This window comes from Aspergillus japonicus, assembly GCF_003184785.1.
Source record: "Aspergillus japonicus CBS 114.51 unplaced genomic scaffold BO86scaffold_129, whole genome shotgun sequence".
Classification (NCBI taxonomy): domain Eukaryota; kingdom Fungi; phylum Ascomycota; class Eurotiomycetes; order Eurotiales; family Aspergillaceae; genus Aspergillus; species Aspergillus japonicus.
In genome coordinates this window covers 25,465-42,516 of record NW_020291766.1, presented here as the reverse complement: position 1 = coordinate 42,516, position 17,052 = coordinate 25,465, and the positions used below count along the sequence as shown (strand labels likewise).

Below are 17,052 nucleotides of genomic sequence, written 5' to 3'. Positions count from 1 at the left end.
TTTGGGGGGGGGGTTCTCTCCTAGGTGGCTAGGGTTGTTCTTTATGCTGACTCTTCTTCCTGGCGGGGTAGGTGTTCGTGGCGATTATGGCGGATAAGATGAAGAAACAGCAGGAGGAGGCGAGGGCGGAGGCGTTGGGGGCGCAGCAGAGGCGGGAGCAAGAGCAGGGTGGTGCCGCTGCGACAACACCTAAGTCGACGAAGGCTGGTCCGGCGCAGCAACAGCTGAAGAATGGTGGGGGCACGACGAGGCAGACGCGGACGAGTGCGCGGCAGGCTGCTAATCTCAATTCGAGTGAGAGTGCGAATGAGGCACCAATTAAAGCTGAGGAGGACGGTGTACAGCAGCAGCAACCCACTACCAAATCGAAGCGAGGGCGTGGGCGGAAGGCGGCTGCAGGTGGGAACACGATCTCGAGTTACTTCCAGAAGGCGGATGTGAAGGTCGACGAGGAGAAGCCCACGGTCCAGGAAGCGTTGGAGCATGCGGCGGATGAGTATGCGGCGAATCCGACTGCATTGGGCGGACAGGAGCTGGTCGCTACGCAGCAGCCGGGATTGGTGACCGGGGGGCGCATGAAGAAGTATCAGTTGGAAGGGCTGGAGTGGCTGAAGTCGCTGTGGATGAATGGGCTGTGTGGGATTCTGGCCGATGAGATGGGGCTGGGTAAGACGGTCCAGGCGATCTCGTTGCTGGCTTTCTTCAAGGAGAAGAATGTCTCGGGCCCCTTTTTGATTGCGGCGCCGTTGAGCACGGTGAGTAACTGGGTGGATGAATTCGCCAAATGGACGCCTGGCATCAAGACGGTTTTGTATCATGGCACCAAGGATCAGCGTGCGGAGCTCCGGAGGAAGTTTATGAACATGCGGAACCAGAGGGATATGGATTTCCCGGTGGTGTGCACCTCCTACGAGATTTGCATGAATGATCGGAAATTCCTGGCGCAGTATCAGTGGCGCTATATCATTGTGGTATGCTCGCATTCTCGCGACGGTGTAAAGGGGATTTTAGCTGATATCAAACCAACCGCAGGATGAGGGTCATCGCTTGAAGAACATGAACTGCAAGCTCATCAAGGAGCTTCTCACCTACAACTCGGCCAACCGACTTCTGATCACCGGTACCCCGTTGCAGAACAACATCACGGAGCTCTGGTCATTGCTGCACTTCCTCCTGCCGGAGATCTTCAACGACCTGAACAGCTTCCAGAGCTGGTTCGACTTCTCCTCCATGTTGGATAAGAGCGGCCAGACGGACGTCATGGAGCGCCGGAAACGCACCCTCGTGTCGACCATGCACTCCATTCTGAAGCCCTTCCTCCTGCGCCGCGTGAAAACCGACGTCGAGACCTCCCTCCCCAAGAAGCGGGAGTACATCCTGTACGCTCCGTTGACCACCGAACAGAAAGACCTGTATCGTGAGGTCCTCAATGGCACCGGCAGGCAGTATCTCGAGGAGAAAGCCACCGAGCGTTTGCTGGCTCAAAACGACAGACTGTCCCGCTCGCAGAGTCTGAAGCGAAGCGCGGAGGCGAGCGAAGCGTCGTCTCCCAGCAAGAGCCTCAAATCAAGTCGTGCCTCCACCCCGGCCAGCGGAGGTCGGGCAGCAAGACGCAGCAGGGGGCCGCAGAGCTACAAGGAGCTGAGCGACCGCGAATTCAACACGAAGCTGCGCAAGCTCGAGCAGGGGTTGGAGGAGGATCTCGACATCGACGAACCCAATGAGACCGAACAAGAGGAGTTGGAGAGGGCCAAGACCATCAAACTAGCCAGTATGTATCACCCTTTTCCCCCTCTACATAAAACCAGGGGAGCTTCGTATCAGACACTAACCTTGCACCCGGCAGAGCGAGAAATCGCGCAAAAGAAGATGCAGAACCCAATCATGCAAGCGCGCCTCGTCTGCAACTCGCCGCACAACTTCTACTGGCCGTGGGGTAGCAGCACCGACCCCACCGCCCTCGACGAGACCCTGGTCACGGCTTCGGGCAAGATGCTCCTCCTCGACCGCCTCCTCCCCGCGCTGCTGGGGAAAGGCCACAAAGTCCTGATCTTCTCGCAGTTCAAGACCCAGCTGGACATCCTGCAGGACTGGGCGACGCACCTGCGCGGCTGGCGGTGCTGCCGCATCGACGGCGCCGTCAGCCAGGAGGACCGCCGCGCGCAGATCACGGCCTTCAACACGGACCCGGCCTACAAGCTGTTCCTGCTGAGCACGCGCGCCGGCGGGCAGGGCATCAACCTCGTCGCCGCCGACACGGTCATCCTGTTCGACTCCGACTGGAACCCGCAGCAGGACCTGCAGGCCCAGGACCGCGCCCACCGCATCGGCCAGACCAAGCCGGTGATCGTGTACCGCCTCGCCACCAAGGGCACCGTCGAGCAGACCCTGCTCGAGAAGGCCGACTCGAAGCGCCGCCTCGAGCGTCTGGTCATCCAGAAGGGCAAGTTCCGGAGTCTGCTGGATTCGTCGGCGGCCACCGGCGGCGGGGCGGCGGGGGCGCTGACGCACGCCGAGATCGAGGACCTGCGCAAGGCCCTCGGCGAGGACGACTACGAGCGCTTCGATCTCGCGTCCGGCACCGATGCGTCCGCCATCCTCTCGCAGGCCGATCTGGATGTCCTCACCGACCGCAGCGAGGAGGCCTATGTCCGCGCCGAGAAGGGGCTGGATGCCGGCGGCCGCGCGTTCATGGCTGTCGAGACGAAGCGCGATGGTGGTGGTTTGATGGAGCAGCTGGTCACCAAGTAATCCCTTTTCTGTTGGGGTTTCTTCTTTTCGTCGCGTTTGGGGATTTAGATCTGTGTGTATGTATGTATATGTGTGTGTGTGTGTGTGTGTGTGTGTGTGTGTGTGTGTGTGTGCGATTTCAGCGCGTCTTCAAGCGTGGTGCTTTTCCTGGTTTGGGATGGACGATGGGCTTAAAAGTAGACGACGGCGGCGTAATTCGAAAGGAGGGATATTTGTTTAATTTGGGTCTTGTTTAGAGGGATCTTGTTTGGGATATGGTACTTTACTGTAATGTACATGTGTTTCAAGGTAGTGAGTGGTGATAGCCTAGAATAAGGAAATCAGTGTAGCGATCAGGAATATGCAGCTGTTTTCGAAGCCGTCTATGTATATCACAAGCCCTAGTTGGGATGCTGGAAGCTGGAACTTGAACTTTCAAAAGCACGAGAAAGCAGAGTGAAACAAATTGCAAACATCCATTTATGCGCCTGGAGCTCCGCGCCCAAGAATCTGAAAACTGAAGTGAAAAGAAGAATTGGCTATACAGTAAGTATGTGGTGATGAGACTCAGTGTGAAAAGGGGCCAGAAAACAAAGTCCCGCGCCAGTAGCAGCAGCAAGGTGGAAGATTATATTCACAGAATGAAGACAAGGAACATGGCTGTAAGGGGGGAACGCCAAGTCACAACAGACAGACAGATAGACTACCGGGAGACTTTCTGCTCCTCGATCTGCTGCCGTAAGTCGGCGAGCACCTCCTTCCGCTGCGCGAGGTGCGTCTTCAGGCCCTCGACCTGCTCGCCCACGGCGTTGACGTCCTCGCGCAGCCGCTCGGTGTCCTGGCCGTCCTTGGTGCGGCCGGCGCCCTCGCGGAGCTCGCGCAGCTCCCGCTCCTTGAACTCCAGCAGCTGCAGGGCCTCCTTCTTGATGAGCACCCAGTTGGGCCGGCCGTCGTTGCGGGGGCGGTCGCGGTCGCGGTCGCGGCGGCCCTCCGACGCCTTGCGCGCCGCGTCCAGCTTGGCCTCCAGCTCCGCCAGCTCGCGCCGCAGCCGCACCTTCTCCCACTCCTCGTCCTGGATCGTGTCGCTGAAGTCCGTGCCCCGGGGCGTGTACGAGGTCTTGCCCCCGGCGCCGAGGCGGCTGAGGTAGGTGTCGCCGAACTTGGCCTTCCGGCCGGTCGCGGTCTCAGTGTTGTCGCCGTTGGCACTGCCGCCGCCGCCCCATTTCTGGGCGGGCCGCACGTTGTCCAGCTGGTAGTCGATCTGGTTGTTCTCGAACGAGGCGCGCAGCGAGGCCGGGATGGTGCGCGGGATGCGGAAGCCCTCGTGGCGGTAGTTCAGGATGTGCAGGAAGGCAAGAGTGGCGTCCTTGTTGATCGCGGGCGAGGCGGACGGATTGACCAGGTTCCATGCGGAGCGGATGTCCGTGTCCGGCACGTCCAGGGAGTCGTACAGACCCTGTAGTGATTCGACTAGTTTGTCCCAAGGGGCTACATGTTAGGGATTTGGTGGCAGAAAGAATTGCGAGTGCTCTCCACCGGGGACAAGGGACGGGAGAAGGAAGAACAGCATGTAGAGCTTCGATCTCTGGGGGTGGGGCGACGTACATGTGACTTCTCCGCGGTGGTTCTTGTTCGCAAGGTAGATGTCCTCGTACTTGGACTTGTCGGCCGGGTTCATGTACCATTCGAATCCATCCTTGAGACCCGGGGTATCGTCTTCATCCTCTATCCGTTCGAATTGTTCTGGACGGTCGCTTAGTGCTCGTGTTGCTTGGACTAGATGGGCTTTGGATTCGGGAACGAGCCAGTCGGGTAAGACATTAGGTACGCTTTGTAGTTCCTTTAGAGAGATGAATAGACATCAGTAGGGAGAATATGGTTGCGATTTGAGCGTCAGGGTTTGTATGGTGTGGAGAGTGGTTGCGGTTGAAGTGTATGCGGCCGGCGGCCCTCGAGGAGGGGAGTGTCCCCCGTACGGGGAAAGCCACCGCAGCAGCAAAAGAGATGGAGAGGGAGCTCACATACCCCGTTCACAAGATCAAAGACCAATCGCATGGCAACACAGAATTCTTCAAAGTCCAGCTCGCCATCTCCGTCGACATCAGCCAAGTCCCAAACCTTCTCGAGTTGGTCATCGCGAAGCCGGCTGTTCCTCAGTACGGAGGCGGCTTGGGAGTTGTTTAGGCGCGGCTGGCCGCCTGCAAGCGATGCGAAGATCTCCCAATATCGTTCGATTTCCCATTGCTCGATCTTCTTATTTGACATGGTGATAGAGGGATTATGTCTGCAGGAGATTGATAGCTAAGAATGAATGTAACACGCAAGCAGGCAAGCAAGCGACAAGAGAATGACGTGAATGAGCGAAAGGGAGTGAGATGATGTTTGGTCGGTTCTCCAAGTCGGGAGTCCCGCAGTGGCTCCAATTCAAACCATGGGGGTTTGCCCGGAACAAGTTAGTTCCGTTCGGAGCATCGAAGATTCGAAGTAGATGTACTGTACAGTAGAGTAGAGTTATTGATTCAGTATCAGGTCATTCAATTCTCAAATACATGGCTCATGCTCTATATTGTTTATGTACTTGTACCCTAATCCCGAAGCCCGCACCAGAAGTGACATATCAGAGCCCACCGTAGGCCCTGAACCATAACAACCAGGAACACCTTCGAGCACCTTTTAGATATCAAATCCCTTCTCTCCGTCCGCGATAAAGCCCCACTCATGCATCCTTTCCCTTGGGAGGACTCTGGTTCTTATCTCCTTGATCCTGCGAGCTTAATTGTTCCTGCACTTGCACGATAGCCCGTTCTGCTTCCAGAGCCAGGTCTGGTGCGTCAAGGATGGTGGCCAATTTCTTCGCATCGCTCATGCGGAGTAGCAATCTATCGTCGCTCCTCTCAACATCCTCCACCATCTCCGAATGAGGCTTGTCCACCTCCGTGCTCTTCAGTGCATACGAAACTCGTTTAGCGTAGAGCTTCTCGAGCGCAGGGTAGGAGATGGGGTTCAGGAGGTTTTTCTTCAGGAGAAATTCTAGGTGCTTGGATCCATTGAGAGCTAAAGACTGGTTAGCTTATGATTTGCGGCGTCTCCAGCAGATGGGGAAGCCGACCTCGCCAATGCGACCAACCGCGGTACACCAAGTAGAAGAAAGGAATATTAGGTATGCTGTATGCAATATAATTAGCCCAGAACCTATACATCGCTGACAGGGTACAAGGGAGCATACACCGGAAGGAGTCCAACGGGGATCGTGAGAGGTGTCGCAAGTAAGCTCCACCACATCCGTTTGCGATGCAAGTCCTGCCTCTCGGTCGCGATGGCTTGTAAGAGGGAGTGAAGCTTTTCCGATCGGACTGCATTGCCGGGGAAGAGTACATCCACTTTCTTTGTCCCGTAGGTCTTGTCAATGCGCTGCTGAGAGCTCAGTGAGGGGATGCTCTTGAGACCCCATTCTTGATAGGGAATTCGTTGTTGCACCCGATTGCCCCAGGAGACCAGGTGCTTCTTCCACCCTTTATCCGCCTCCTCCCACTTAGCCCATGTCTCGGCCGCCTTGTTGGTGATTTTGTCAACAATCGTGCGCTCCTTGGACAATTCTTGGCCGACGGGCCGAGCGTAGATGAGAGCTCGTCGCGTCGATATGGGAACAATGAAGATTCGCATAGCAATGACTGTATTTTTGGTAGGCGTGGTGGGATCTGAAATGGATGTGTCCGAAAAGCGGGCAAACGCTGGGTAGCGTTCAAAGGATTGCTTTGTGGTTTTGTAGTGAGCTGACAGGGAGCTTGACTATCGATAGCTGAAAGGGAATGGCCGGTGAGAAGCAGTGGATGACAGTCGCATGCCTCAATGTATCCACCGAGAGGGTTATTTATGGGAAGGAGGCAGTGTCGAATTGGTGGGATTGCTAGTAATGAGAAAGCAGATTGTTGGCCACCGCAAATGGACCTGGTGGTGGTGGTAGTAGTAGTGGTAGTGATGGTTGAATCCGCCTCCGCCTCCGCCGCCGCGATAAATCGTCACTGGAGCAGGTGCAGGGCCGACGTCATTCCGCTCCCGGCGAGACTCCTAGACTACAATATGGAGTAGGAACCATCACTAAAATCTAGTTATTCACGAGGTCTCGGGCACTAAAAAACTGGAGCGCTCCGATTCATGGTTCCTTTGCCGAACCAGCCCCCTCCCACCCCCCCCAAAAGGGCGAGCGCTTCTTTCTCTCCACACCACCTACCTCCTCTTTCACAGTATACATCACACGGCGGGTGTCGTCTATATCCTTTCTCAGCGGATGTTTCTATTCTTTTAGCGAGAAACGGGTGCCCCAATTGCAGTCTAAGGCGCTGTACCCGCTAGGAGTTCCGAGGAACATTGGGGCGATGCAGACTGGACCCGCCGTCTTCCCCCTGCTTCCGACAATCCGACGCAACTTTGCCTGGGACAGTCGCTGAATTTTAAGGCAATGGCCCACGATGTGCGCGACAGCTACTTTTTGCAGCCACCAGATTCAGGCTCAGTTCCGGACGAACAGCTGTCGGAACAACCTTCCACCACGGAATGGATGTCGGCGCAGTCCTACCCTTCCGTTGGCGCAGTAAACAGCAATGATGACCTCGGTCACAATGAGGATGTGGTAGACCAGTCTGCGGGGACTTCGCGCTCACCAGAGAGTACCGTGGTGGGAGACACTGAATTTGGTCCAATAATGGGGAGGAAACCAAGAACATTGCCAGGTAAATTGAGCATGGATCCTTTCACCACCCTCCCCCAATGCAGTTTTTGCTGACTTTGCACCTTCGACGCTCGTAGCCTGGATTCGCTCGGTAGAGTACCCTGAAGAAGACACCAATGTTCCTGCCACGGCCAGCCTTCTTCCCTCACAACCCGACGACGCCGTTGTGGCGCAGCATAATCACTCCCCTTATGCGACAAGACCGAACCGCCCGAGCCGAGCCGACGATGAGGATGACGAAGAGCAAGGGGGCCCTTCCCGACGCGAGTCTCGCTGGAAGAATTTCTCGAAGGTGATTGCATATCCTCGTGAGCCGGGCGTGGAAGAGAAGCCTGTAACGCCAGAATGGTTGAACGAAAACCTGGGCGATTTATCGCAGCCGTGGCGAGGACAACTCGCTCCAGATGAGGATACCGAGGACCCGCTGAGGATGAAGAGACGCCGACAGATCTGGTTCAAGCGCTTCCATAATACTCTTCTCAGGAGTCCTATGGTCCCTCTCATCTTCAGACTTACCGTATGGTGCTTTTCGCTTACAGCCCTAGCACTAGGGGGCTCGATCCAGCATCTATCGGGTCAATATAAACATCCTCAGGGTCCTTCCGCGCTCATGGCCATCATTGTTGACGCGGTGGCTCTCGTATATTTGATCTATATCACCTTCGACGAATATACCTCGAAGCCGTTAGGCCTCCGGTCTGCATCCGCCAAAGCACGGCTGATCCTGTTGGATATTTTCTTTATTGTTTTCGACTCGGCCAATCTAAGTTTAGCATTCGAATCCTTGTCCACTGTGCAGGGTGCATGCACGTTGAATGAAGTCAATCAAGAGATCACGCCGAAGAATGACGCAATTTGCGACCGACAAATAGCTCTCGCGTGTGTTCTCCTGATTGCGCTTCTGGCCTGGCTTACAACCTTTGCGATCAGTGTGCTCAGGTAAACCAGCTTACAATCTCAGAACACTCACTCTTGAATGCTAATCGTTCTAATCTTCCTTATAGACTTGTCGAACGTGTGGCTTCTTGAAGCACTTGACTGGGGATTTGGTTCCCCTAGCAACTTTCCTTATCTTTCTTTCTTCATAATTCTCCTATACCCAGCTTTTCATCCTTTCTTCGTGTCTACTTCGGATCGTTGCTTTTCATGCCCTTGCGTTTACCGGATAACATTCTATTCTTTCTCAGTTGGTGTTTCCCCCCTGGTTTGGTCATCTGTCAATTGGGTTAGGCGAGGCGTTAATATGTGGCATGGTGTGCGAAGGCCCTGGCTTTGATACCAACAATATATGCATTACGGCTGATTTACTCGACAATGGTAGATGTACATATAATGCTAAGCCCACGTGCTCACACTGAAGTCAGACTACACATGCAAGACCGGTCCATCTTTGCCGTACAAGGGATCTCCATGGAACCAATCCAATTGCTGAATATTCTTCGTAACCCTGTCTGTTTCGGATTGTTCGCCGTAGCACATATCCCACTGTTTTTGCGGCGGATAGGCACCAACCATCTTGAAAGGTCCTTCGTCTGTGCCCAGCTCGTCCAGGAGTCGATGGCCCACACCGGCGGGTACTATGATCAGGTCCCCTCGTTCGACGGTTGGTTCAAAGCGCTCGGGATTGTCTTCTCCACCAAAACAAAGGCGTGCACGGCCGGAAACCACCCCTAAAACCTCGTGGGTGGTGCTGTGGAAGTGCGTTTGGCGGTACATAGAATAGACCCACTGCGGCGTGACCTCGCCCACATCCTCGAGTTGTGCTGCAAGGTCGCTAGCCGACGCGTCGAATGCTTTGTGGTAGATGATGAGTGGCTTTGACTGTATGGATGTATTCGGAAGACCCTGCCACCGAGGGATCTGGCGGTAGGTCACTTGGATGTCAGTGAGCGTCTTGAATGACATGATTGCGCCGAGCTTCTGGCAAGGCACGCGATAAGAGATGCGCGAGTTCGGACGGTGCGGAGGATGTCTTCCTGATTAAAAGGGCGACCGGCATTCGATTGAGCTAGACATGACGTCATTTGCAGCGCACGAAGTGGCAGGCTCTCTGATGCTACCAGTACTCAGCAGCAAACATGTTCGCTGCGACAACAATGGTCATTGTCCTGTCTCGGAAGGACAGAGGCGTCTGAGCATGGCGCTCATGAGCAACACTGCCGAGAGAACTTAAAATTTAGGCATGCTATAATGCAGCCAGCTCATTCGGATGGGGTTCCATGTCCCACTCTAGGCAAGCATGTCATGTCGGGGTGCCTGATGTGGGTTTCCGTCAGAGTTGAGTAGCCGCATGAATCAAACGAGACTTTTCAACAGTGGAAATCAAATTTCCTAGTTAACTTCCTGACCATTTTTCGAATGTCAGTTCACTCGATCAGGCAGTGGTCATAGTTGCTTAAGATTTACTTCAAGTCAGCCAGTAGATCACCGAGGAGATATTTCGATAGAGCTGCCTGACCGCTTACCGGAAGCGGCTCTCCCCCCCACGGCACTCATCGCCCAACGCCACGCCTTTTCTGGCTTGCTTCTCCATCCCCGATCTCTCCTCCAGCTTCAGGCGCGTCTCGTTTACTCCCCTATTTCTTTGACTCTAGGGACTTGCAGGTTGTGGTTTCATTTCTTTGTTTCCCCCAACCTATCATAACTCTCTAGATATCCTCTCTCCTCCCAGACCAGCTAGGAGGGACATCATTCGTCTCGCCGTCTCCGTCACCGCTGCCTTAACCGCCCTCCGCAGAGTGAGGTCATCCACTGTCCCTATCGCTTGCAACGTTGGAGGTAAGGCTGATGTATACCTGATCTCATCCGCATCTTTGCACGTTACACGGCGGTTTCCTTCCTTCATGTTGCGGTCCCTGCAGCAACATGTTTCCGTCGCCCCCCCGCAAGCTCTCTATGAGGCTATATTGGTCCTACCAGGCTAATGTTCACACGCATCTTCCACAGACCCGCGTTCAAGGCTCGAACCTGGGCGATCAAACACAAGATGCCGGCTCTTTTCCCCCAGACACCCCACAAGGATGATCTCGATGAGACGTTAGTTACCCAGGTCCAGTTTCTTATCCGCAAGGTCGGCTATTGAGGCGACTACTTCCGGGACACCGGCTGACTCAGGTAGATGGGCGTTCTTGGAGAAGGGCATTGACAGCGTGATGCTCAAACTAGAGGAAGGAGTTGACATGAAAACTGTATGTTTCTCAACACCCTCTCCATGTTGCACTGGTGTTTGTTACTTGTCGCGGCGCTGACCTCTTCACGCGGGCTTAGTACATGGCCCTTTACACGTATGGTTTGACCTCAAGGCGTACACTCCACCCAGGATACTCACAGTTTTGAAAATAGGGCGGTCCACAACTTTTGCACATCACAGAAAGCCGTTGGCAGCGGCAACGGTTTACAAGCTCATCGCGGCGGTCAGTTCCTTTGTCCCTTCTATCCTCTGGCCAAGATCTATGTGGGCCAGCGCTACAACGTATATTGACATCACCACTGCAGCCCATTTACTTGGGGAGGAACTCTACAAACTACTAGGTGAATACCTCTCACGCCACCTGTACGCTGTGTATAGAGAATCCGAGAGCCATGCGGAGGAGGCGTTGTTGGGGTTCTATATTCGCGAATGGCTTCGCTTCACCACTGCCGCCAAGTACATCAACCATCTCTTCCGTTACCTTAACAGACACTGGGTCAAACGCGAGATCGACGAGGGAAAGAAGAATGTCTACGATGTTTACACGCTGCACCTGGTGAAGTGGAAGGACGACTTCTTCATGAAGGTCCATGAGAAGGTTATGGAGGCTGTACTGAACCTGGTAGAAAAGCAGCGTAACGGCGAGACTATCGAGCAGTCACAAATCAAGAGCATCGTCGACTCGTTCGTTTCCCTTGGCCTTGACGAGACTGACAGCACCAGGTCAACGCTCGAGGTTTACCGCTACCACTTCGAGAAGCCATTCATCTCTGCCACCAGAGTTTACTACGAAAACGAGTCGCGGCAGTTTGTTACTGAGAACAGCGTGGTCGAGTACATGAAGAAAGCAGAAGCCCGTTTGGAGGAGGAAAAGGCTCGTGTCGGCTTGTACTTGCACCCAGACATTTCGAAACATCTGACCGACACTTGCCTGGATGTGCTGGTTACAGCTCACTCGGAACTCCTCCGAGATGAATTCCAGGTTCTGCTGGACAACGAGCGTCAAGATGATTTGGCTCGGATGTATAGCCTTCTGTCTCGAATCAAAGAGGGTCTGGATCCTCTCCGGACTAAGTTTGAAGCCCATGTGAGGAAGGCTGGCTTGGCCGCCGTGGAGAAGGTGGCCGCCGACGGAGAGACATCGTTCGAGCCTAAGATGTACGTGGACGCATTGTTACAGGTACATACCAGGTACCAAAGCTTGGTCAGTGAGGCATTCAACGGCGAATCTGAATTTGTCCGTTCTCTGGATAATGCTTGCCGCGAGTTTGTCAACCGCAACAAGATTTGCAAGTCTGGATCGACAAAGACACCCGAGTTGCTGGCGCGCTATACCGATTCGTTGTTGAAGAAGGGTTCTAAAGCTGCCGAGGAGTCGGAGTTGGAAGAGATGTTGGTGCAAATCATGACTGTCTTCAAGTACATTGAGGACAAGGACGTTTTTCAGAAGTTCTACTCCAAGATGCTCGCCAAACGTCTGGTACACGTCAGCTCCGTGTCTGACGATGCAGAAACCAGCATGATCAGCAAGCTCAAGGAGGCGTGCGGTTTCGAATACACAAACAAGCTGCAGCGCATGTTCCAAGACATTCAGATCTCGAAGGACTTGAACGCCAGCTACCGGGACTGGCAAGAGAAAGTACTCGATGAAGATGATCGGCGAAAGCTGGTCGACTCTCATTTCCAGATCCTCGGAACAGGATTCTGGCCTCTCAATGCGCCTACCACCGATTTTCTGGCACCACCTGAAATTGTCAAGACGTCTGAACGATTCCAGAGCTTCTACTTTGACAAGCACAGTGGCAGAAAGCTGACATGGCTTTGGCAGCTATGCAAGGGTGAAATCAAGGCAAACTACATCAAGAACACCAAAGTACCCTACACGTTCCAAGTATCCACATTCCAGATGGGGATCCTTCTACTCTTCAACGAGCACGACACCTTAAGCTACGAGGATATTCAAAAAGCCACTTCCCTTTCGCCTGAGATCCTTGATCCCAACCTAAGCATCTTCCTCAAGGCTAAAGTTCTGACTATCAATTCCGGAGGTTCCAAGCCGGAACCTGGGACGTCTTTCACCCTGAACTACAATTTCAAGAACAAGAAGATCAAGGTTAACCTCAACATTCAAATCAAGTCGGAGCAGAAGGTTGAGTCGGATGACACACACAAGACAATTGAGGAGGATCGTAAGCTCTTACTTCAGGTACGTTTCTCATCCTATCCCGTCGATATGCATCCCGCCTAATACTGTTCTAGTCTGCGATTGTCCGTATCATGAAGTCCCGCAAGAAGATGAAGCACGTACAATTGGTTCAAGAAGTGATCCAACAAGTCAAATCTCGCTTCCCTCCCAAGGTCCCCGACATCAAGAAGAATATCGAGGCTCTGATGGAGAAGGACTATATCGAGCGCTTGGATGGGGACGAGATTGCTTACATTGCATAAAGCTGGTGCCGCCATCACATTCACATCACCTTATTATCCATTACCTCATCGCAACTCTTTCTCATACTCCCCGTGTGTCCTGTTAGCGCGGTATCACTCATGCCCTCACATTTTGATTTGATTTAGGCCAGGTTTTATTGAGCCATGGAGGAGGGGTATTCTGTAGTTCTCTCATAGCGCTGCTACCACAAATGATAACCCAGATTATGCTTTCAGCTGGGACGGTTTCTTTTTTTAACTTCCCTCTGTCGGTTTCTCCTATAATCATTCATATTCTACCGCGGAATGTGAATTGCAACCCAAGATGAGACGATGCGATTGCCAGATGCTGTAACCTGCCCAAGCTGGAGATTCCATGTCCAGACGCTCTGTAGGTTACAGTAGCATCTTGTGACAGGTAGTATGAGGCTTGGTGATGTTGCACTCTGGAATCCTATGTTTATCTAGAGTATTTATCCGCAGGTTCCCGATATAGAAGCCGGCGAGAACCAGCCTCCACCGCCTGAAATCTTGTGCAACCTCAACACAGATAAGGCTGAGCGGCTTTCGGAATGACAGATACAGTTTCCAGCCCCAAGATCTTGATGTGACCAATGGATCAATCCAAACCAGGTGCAAGAATAGTTATATGCAGTCTGCACGATCTTCGAAGCCATGCGACAATACGAGGTTCACCTCAAACACAACATGCTCTCTCCTAAAACTGTGCGCCACCATCCTGGTGCACAACTGAGATGCCTCATGGCACGATAGAATTGCTTTTTCTTGCGGCTTGTCGAGACGCATGCTGTCACTGCATCCAACATATATGAGGCCGACAAAGGAGATGATAGTCCAGAGCTCTCGACATGCTAAATCATGCTTCGTGATATACAACAGTGAAGAGGAAGAGGAAAATCAGGGACAAGATTCCCAGATATCAATAGCAGTTTTCGACCCGGACTCTGAGAGCTCCTCTTTTCTGCATACAGGATGGGTCTAATCCCTTTTGTGACAAGCCCCTTGGTATGTCTTGATATCGCAAATCGCAACACTCAAAGACTAACAGCACCCGCCCAAGTCCGGGAGGAGCATTCCGCAGGGCTCGACGTTTGATAGTGAGCCCGGTCTGGCCACGCACGATGAAACCTTGTTCGAGAACCCTCAGTTCGAACACTATGAGGCTACTTCCAACATCCAGTTGTTTTTCGATTTGTTTTTCGTGGCCAATTTGACCTCCTTTGTGACTGCCCATGATGTGAACAGCAGTACGAGTATGTGGCCGATTCCTCACCCTGAATAATCAATCCCTGCGACACGTCTTGCTGATTTGCGTCCAGCGCTGGCGTCATATGTCGGCTTCATCAGTAATTTATGGTTCACTTGGTGCCAGGTCAGTCTGTACGACGTCCGGTTTGCCACAGACAGCATCTTCGAGCGTGTGGCCCACGCGTGCCATTTCGGCGTGATGATGGGGCTGGCCGTCATCGGCCCCAACTTCCTCAAGAAGGACACCTGGGGTCCCATGCAGCAGTTGTCGCTGATCCTCATGGTGAGCCGCTTGGTACTCGCGTGCCAGCACGGCACGACGCTCTATTTCACGTGGCATTACCGCAAGATTCGCGCGCCATTGTTGGTCACTTTGATCTCGCTGCTGGCCGCTGCAGCTGTTTACTTCGGTATATCGTTTGCGTTCCATTTCCGCATCACATGGAATGCCCATATAGCGTGGTATTGTGTTTCCGTGACCGAGGTGGTTCTCAACGTGGCCGTGGCCGCGCTTCGGCCGGCTCTCTCGCTTGAGAAGACCCATCTCGTAGAGAGGATGACCTTCTTGACTTTGATTATCGTATGTATGAATCCATATGTGTTCATGTAATATAATACTAAACTCTGTCTGCTAGTTGGGCGAGGGTATCATTCTTTTGACCAAGGTCATCAGCATGATCGGGAAGCTGGACCAGCGGTTCTTTCCTCCGGACATTGGAATGCTCATATCCTCCGTGGTAATTATTGTAAGAGCACCTCCCATTCAAAGAAATATATCTGGCCAGACTCCTTATCTATCACAGTACCTGACTTACCAACTGTACTTGACAACATCAGCAGCGTAGAAGCACTGGGTCCGATCGGCCAGCACCTTTGGGCCATGCTCCACTTCCCCTTCCACGTGTGCCTCTGCCTCATGATGGAAGGAATCAACCAGATCTTCATATGGGCGCACCTCTGGGCCGATATCAAGTACCTATTCGATCCCCTTGAGAAAAGCATCCAAAATGCCCCTGTCGACGAACTCAGTGAAATACTCGGGGAGACGTTAGACGACGTCCTGAACCGCTTCACCACTTACTTCCAAGTCATCGAAAGCGCATTCAACGCGACCAAAGCCCTGCCCTCGAACGCGGATGGGACCGAGTTCATCGAGACGGCGTGGCCGGCTATCATGGAGACGGTAACCATCATCGTGCACAACTTCGGATGGAACATCCCCAAGGAAGTGGCGGCCAAGGCGAACCTCACGATCCAGGAGGAGATCGATAATGAAGGTCTATGATCTGACTTTTGGTATGTACATCACCCCTCATCGTTGTCCTCTTTGGAATTTCACCGGGAAGCCTTTACAAAGGACTAACACCTTGACCCACCCCCCAGGGTACTTCTGCATCTGCACGGGCCTCTTCTTGATCTTCACGACGGTTTTCGCGATTCTATCGCTTCCTCGCGACCCCCAACATTTCCGCATGCGCCACTTCAGCACGGGCATCACCGCGCTCGTGGGCCTGGGCCTGGCGCTGCTCAGCCTGATGAACGTCACCGGAAAGAGCCAGGCAGTAGGCCAGTCGCCGTGGACACTCCCGGCGCTAGTGCTGATAATGCTCTTCTGTGAGTTTTCCTTTTTTTCTCCTTCGATTTTTCAGTCAGAACGTGGGAATTGGAAGACCCTTCGTCTCGTTCTCATACCTCGTTACAAGTGGACTCATTGACTGATCAATCCTCAGTGCTCGCGTTGCGTCACTTCGCTCGAGGAGGCTATGTGGCTTCGATACGGCACCCCTGATACCATAAATATAGACTGTACTATAGATGTTGCTTTTTTGTATGGTAGGGTAAGGGAAGGGGAATGTTCATGGCTTTTATCTTTCATTCCGGGTGCCAATCCTATCTTAGACACAGCATAAAGACGGAAACGATTGAGCAAAATACATTTTAATATTTCACTAATTACGTATCGAGTCGACATAGAGAACATGATAGAAGTAATAATGACATTCATATAGCCACTGCACCTCTCTTTCACTGCAGCTGCCTCCCCCTCCCTATTATCTTAGAAGCCAAAGACAGAGATTATAGCATCCTACCTACTAGTATGTTACACGGAGGCTTAGCTGGCCACAAGCAACCTGCTGGTCTGTATTACTACGTCCACCGCTGTGGCTTAGATTAGCACGCTGAAAGGATGCTTTAGAGTATAGTTCCCAGCATAATTAAAGGCAGGGTATGACTGTCAGAAATGTTGAAAGAAATTAGCACAGAGTGCAAAGTAACAGTAACTTTATCGCAATGTTCGAGACGGCAACACAAGAAGGGTCACCTGACCCTGTGCTCGTCCCGCCACGGATGTGAAGATCACGTGGTCAAGGATGACGCGCCCGTTCGCGTCTCGATCTTACCGCCCTCAATAATCTCGTCACTCTCTTTCTCCTCTCTCCCCTCTCCCCCTCAGATATTTCATCTCATCTCACCTTCGCTCTGTGCGATATCAACTCCATCATCCTTATCACCCATAGGGACTCGACTGTTCGCTCTTTGCCGTTCTCGCCGCTGGTCCTGCCGTTCCTGTGTTCTCATAGGACTCCAGGTTTGGATCTTGGATTGGGTACGTACGTGTGGCTAGGCCGCAAGAGCTTCTGATACCTTGGTTGCCGTTCGTCAATCAAGGAGTCATTTTCTTCTTGCCGTTCTCGCTGCTTGGCGT

At 53.1% G+C, this 17,052-nt stretch overlaps 7 protein-coding genes across 7 annotated transcripts; 4 read left to right on the top strand and 3 right to left on the bottom strand.

The window, feature by feature from the left end:
- Positions 1–71: 71 nt before the first annotated feature.
- On the top strand, positions 72–2,751 carry BO86DRAFT_373895 (putative SNF2 family helicase/ATPase PasG; the record flags this gene model as incomplete). Its single annotated transcript, XM_025670399.1, has 3 exons — positions 72–971; positions 1,033–1,771; positions 1,847–2,751. The coding sequence occupies exons 1-3, from the start codon at positions 87–89 to the stop codon at positions 2,749–2,751; spliced, it is 2,529 nt and encodes an 842-aa protein (XP_025521840.1). The 5' UTR covers positions 72–86.
- Positions 2,752–3,032: 281 nt separating this feature from the next.
- On the bottom strand, positions 3,033–5,112 carry end3 (cytoskeletal adaptor protein SagA). Its single transcript, XM_025673108.1, has 3 exons — positions 4,756–5,112; positions 4,336–4,570; positions 3,033–4,200 (listed from the first exon to the last, which is right to left on the bottom strand). Exons 1-3 carry the CDS (start codon positions 4,993–4,995, stop codon positions 3,434–3,436), a joined length of 1,242 nt encoding a protein of 413 aa, XP_025521839.1. The 5' UTR covers positions 4,996–5,112; the 3' UTR covers positions 3,033–3,433.
- Positions 5,113–5,262: 150 nt separating this feature from the next.
- BO86DRAFT_373888 (mitochondrial K+-H+ exchange-related family protein) lies at positions 5,263–6,698 on the bottom strand. Its single transcript, XM_025670398.1, has 3 exons — positions 5,957–6,698; positions 5,840–5,895; positions 5,263–5,784 (listed from the first exon to the last, which is right to left on the bottom strand). Exons 1-3 carry the CDS (start codon positions 6,391–6,393, stop codon positions 5,447–5,449), a joined length of 831 nt encoding a protein of 276 aa, XP_025521838.1. The 5' UTR covers positions 6,394–6,698; the 3' UTR covers positions 5,263–5,446.
- A 306-nt stretch (positions 6,699–7,004) lies between these two features.
- BO86DRAFT_39094 (phospholipase D regulator) lies at positions 7,005–8,656 on the top strand. Its single transcript, XM_025672495.1, has 3 exons — positions 7,005–7,460; positions 7,537–8,398; positions 8,464–8,656. Exons 1-3 carry the CDS (start codon positions 7,190–7,192, stop codon positions 8,486–8,488), a joined length of 1,158 nt encoding a protein of 385 aa, XP_025521837.1. The 5' UTR covers positions 7,005–7,189; the 3' UTR covers positions 8,489–8,656.
- Positions 8,657–8,727: 71 nt separating this feature from the next.
- On the bottom strand, positions 8,728–9,837 carry BO86DRAFT_393862 (cupin domain-containing protein). The gene has a single exon (XM_025673107.1). The coding sequence runs from the start codon at positions 9,362–9,364 to the stop codon at positions 8,825–8,827; it is 540 nt and encodes a 179-aa protein (XP_025521836.1). The 5' UTR covers positions 9,365–9,837; the 3' UTR covers positions 8,728–8,824.
- A 608-nt stretch (positions 9,838–10,445) lies between these two features.
- Positions 10,446–13,097, top strand: culA (cullin culA; the record flags this gene model as incomplete). The annotated part of the gene is made up of 6 exons (XM_025668589.1): positions 10,446–10,495; positions 10,578–10,647; positions 10,727–10,743; positions 10,802–10,872; positions 10,955–12,855; positions 12,909–13,097. The coding sequence occupies 6 exons, from the start codon at positions 10,446–10,448 to the stop codon at positions 13,095–13,097; spliced, it is 2,298 nt and encodes a 765-aa protein (XP_025521835.1).
- Positions 13,098–14,069: 972 nt separating this feature from the next.
- Positions 14,070–16,554, top strand: BO86DRAFT_460236 (uncharacterized protein; the record flags this gene model as incomplete). Its single annotated transcript, XM_025677398.1, has 8 exons — positions 14,070–14,102; positions 14,146–14,350; positions 14,417–14,925; positions 14,981–15,091; positions 15,214–15,622; positions 15,729–15,959; positions 16,161–16,183; positions 16,355–16,554. The coding sequence occupies 8 exons, from the start codon at positions 14,070–14,072 to the stop codon at positions 16,403–16,405; spliced, it is 1,572 nt and encodes a 523-aa protein (XP_025521834.1). The 3' UTR covers positions 16,406–16,554.
- Between the last annotated feature and the right edge of the window lie 498 nt (positions 16,555–17,052).

Bases quoted from the DNA above. Each gene is read 5' to 3' on its own strand.
- end3 (XM_025673108.1), bottom strand. From the start codon at position 4,995: ATGTCAAATAAGAAGATCGAGCAATGGGAAATCGAACGATATTGGGAG. The intron at 4,571-4,755 runs GTATGTGAGCTC...ATCTCTCTAAAG, and splicing joins TCTTTGATCTTGTGAACGGG to GAACTACAAAGCGTACCTAA. The intron at 4,201-4,335 runs GTACGTCGCCCC...GGGACAAACTAG, and splicing joins CCACCGCGGAGAAGTCACAT to TCGAATCACTACAGGGTCTG.
- BO86DRAFT_373888 (XM_025670398.1), bottom strand. From the start codon at position 6,393: ATGCGAATCTTCATTGTTCCCATATCGACGCGACGAGCTCTCATCTAC. The intron at 5,896-5,956 runs GTATGCTCCCTT...TATTGCATACAG, and splicing joins CCCGTTGGACTCCTTCCGGT to CATACCTAATATTCCTTTCT. The intron at 5,785-5,839 runs GTCGGCTTCCCC...ACCAGTCTTTAG, and splicing joins CGGTTGGTCGCATTGGCGAG to CTCTCAATGGATCCAAGCAC.
- BO86DRAFT_393862 (XM_025673107.1), bottom strand. From the start codon at position 9,364: ATGTCATTCAAGACGCTCACTGACATCCAAGTGACCTACCGCCAGATC.
- BO86DRAFT_39094 (XM_025672495.1), top strand. From the start codon at position 7,190: ATGGCCCACGATGTGCGCGACAGCTACTTTTTGCAGCCACCAGATTCA. The intron at 7,461-7,536 runs GTAAATTGAGCA...CGACGCTCGTAG, and splicing joins GAAACCAAGAACATTGCCAG to CCTGGATTCGCTCGGTAGAG. The intron at 8,399-8,463 runs GTAAACCAGCTT...TCTTCCTTATAG, and splicing joins TTTGCGATCAGTGTGCTCAG to ACTTGTCGAACGTGTGGCTT.